Source organism: Vicia villosa, unplaced genomic scaffold (assembly GCF_029867415.1).
Source record: "Vicia villosa cultivar HV-30 ecotype Madison, WI unplaced genomic scaffold, Vvil1.0 ctg.001678F_1_1, whole genome shotgun sequence".
NCBI classification, from domain to species: domain Eukaryota; kingdom Viridiplantae; phylum Streptophyta; class Magnoliopsida; order Fabales; family Fabaceae; genus Vicia; species Vicia villosa.
The window spans coordinates 204,646-207,502 of NW_026705696.1; the positions used below are offsets into that span (position 1 = coordinate 204,646).

At 32.4% G+C, this 2,857-nt stretch overlaps 1 protein-coding gene across 1 annotated transcript; it reads right to left on the minus strand.

The window, feature by feature from the left end:
• Nucleotides 1-1,980: 1,980 nt before the first annotated feature.
• LOC131636250 (uncharacterized) lies at nucleotides 1,981-2,447 on the minus strand. The gene is made up of 2 exons (XM_058906884.1): nucleotides 2,035-2,447; nucleotides 1,981-1,987 (listed from the first exon to the last, which is right to left on the minus strand). The coding sequence occupies exons 1-2, from the start codon at nucleotides 2,445-2,447 to the stop codon at nucleotides 1,981-1,983; spliced, it is 420 nt and encodes a 139-aa protein (XP_058762867.1).
• Nucleotides 2,448-2,857: the final 410 nt, after the last annotated feature.

Sequence of the window (2,857 nt, forward strand, 5' to 3'; positions counted from 1 at the left end):
TAGACGTTTTTTAACCAACTTCATTATTGTACACAAACATTACGGCCACTGTTAACGTGTATGTTACTGTTCACAGACATTACGACCACTGTTTTTTTTAATAGGCAAATGGTAACATTAAAGAGAGTATAATGGATACTCCAAACCACTACAAACAAGGCGGAAAACCTCTACTTCCTGAAATAGAGGAGAGGTAGAGTATTGCAATAATAAAAATTACAAATGTCGACCTTTTTACAATAAGAGCAAAGCCACTTCCACGACCTTCAAACGATAGCCGACATACAATCCTCATAGTTAAAGACCTCATTCTTGAAGACCATAGCGTTATGAGTAAGCCAAATTGACCAAACCGTAGCTATCCAAATGACCGACATAATATTCCTTTTGGAACGACATTTCACCTTCTCACAATTGATAAGAAAATCCACAAAATCATCCAAAGTAAGACAATCCTCTATATCCATCCACTCATAAACTTTCTTCCAAATATTCGTCGAATAAGTGCTAGACCGATATAAGTGCGGTAATGACTCAATCTCCGTAGCGCAAAAAACAAACATAAATCTCTATGATCCGTTAGAATTTCCCGTTTGAATAATAGATCTTTGGTTGCAATTCTATTCAACAAAAATCGCCACCCAAATATAAGCAAACTAGAAGGAACTTTAATTTTCCACAACTTGTTTATAGGCTTTAATAACGCAATTGGAACATTTGACTCTTTGCTATCATTCAACATTTTCACACAGGATTTAACATAAATGCATTTTCTGAATCATGCTGTCAGCCGAAAGAATCCGCCACATTCTGCTCCAAATGGTACTGCTATAAACAGCAGCACTGTTGACGTGTATGTCCCTGTTCACGTCACTATTCATAATTTTTTTTTATTGAACAAAAATACTGTTAATCATATAAATAAGGTATACAATATAAATAAGATATACAGTGCATATGGTGTAAGTAGGGTAGAATAACATTATTGTTTAGAGCAGTTCTTGCATGAACACGATCATAAATCTATATTTTTAGGCACAATCAATAAGGAGAGTAATTTTTAATTTATTTTTATTTTTATTTTGTTTTTAATTGGATTCATGGGGTGCTTGAGATTATGAAGGAGAGAAAAAGTTCTTAATTTACTTTTTAATTAATTAAAATTATATGATTGGTTGTGTGTAAAACAATTTTTTAGGTGCGTATCCACCTAAGAATTTTCCTATTGTTTATTATTATGGTTTCCGAGTGATTAAATTATATAAACACATATTTTTAAACTTAGTGATTTTAGTTAGATATTTATATATCCAAATTTGATAGATATTTTTAAATTATTTTCAAAGTTTTGAAAATCAAGTTACTTCTGTCTAAGTTTGTCTTAGTTTATAACCATCCCGTCTAAATTGAAGAGCTGTTTTTAACTAAACGTATAAGTAAAAGATATAGAACAAGAACAATACATTAGGGATAATAGTTCTCATTCAGACCAAAGTACAAAGCATCACAAGCACACAAAATCCAAAATCCCAAAGTCTCATCTTCTCAAGTTTTGAAGACTTATTTAAAACAAAAACATTTGTAGATAAACAAACAACTATCTTATTACTCCTTGCATCTCTCTTTCACTTTTGCCTCTTGATGAAAACACTTGTCAAAACCATCTTTGATTGTAGAGACGCCTTAAGCAACTTGATACCCTGTTACACAAAACATATATATGAAACTGTAAAAATACAACTAATTAGAAATTTGTACACTGACTAAAGTTAGTTTTTAACTTTTACCTCCTCCATACCCATCTCAACCACTTTTTCTTGCAAAGTACCAATTTCTTTCACATTGAACTTGTTCAACAGTGTGATGCTGGATATAGTTGACATGGGCTCAATAACCAAATCATCCATCACCATGAAAGTCACAACATCTTTCACAAAACCACTCTTGATATTGGAAAAACCTTTCTTTTCGGCAACCACCTTATTTCCTACAAATTGTACTTCATTGGCCATAGTATAGCTGCAACTGCCATACCCGGGACGGCCAGGACATTTAAGATTGTTATTATATGTCACCTGAAAATTACATTTATTTGTGCACATGTATAACTTAGGTTCTTGGCCATGGTTATCTTTGACATCATTCTCGGTAAGGAAGCCTGAGATTTCAGTTGAAGAGCTCTGAGCTTTTGGGTTTAAGAGAACATCTTTAGTTTGGTCAGGTAGCATGTAATTCTGGTTGAGATTCTCAACACTCTGATAAAGATTGCCTAAGCTACCAACCATGCCATTAGCACTTAGGAGCTTAACAACAGTTCCTATAGGCAAGCAAAGAAGGTTAAACAGAAAGTCTACAACAGACTTTGAAGCTTCAGCAAAAAGAACTTTTTGGTTCTTTGTGTCTATAAGAAGCTTCATGGACACTTTTGTGGAAGGAGAAGAAGCCATATTATTGAAAGGTTTCTAGTACTGCATAAAAAGCAATAGAAGAGACTATCCATTTATAGGCAAATTGAAGGAGATGCGAGTAGTTGCAGAATTAGTGAAATAATTCCATATCATTATGATTATCATATATTTCTATGAAGTTTGGATTGTGGAAAGCCAGTAGTCCCTTGGAATAATTCCACATCATTATGATTATCATCTATTTCTATTCAAGTCTTCGTAACGTTTTCTCATTTGTATTTAAAAAAATATACAAAAAGTAGATAAGAAATATGAAATTTTTTATAAATTAATTTTATTAATAAAAACAATGATAAAGATAAGTTTTTTTGGAATTTGACTTAGAGGTTTGCTATCTTTACACTCAATTTGGCTACACCGTATATACACCGTAACAATTTTTCAAACCA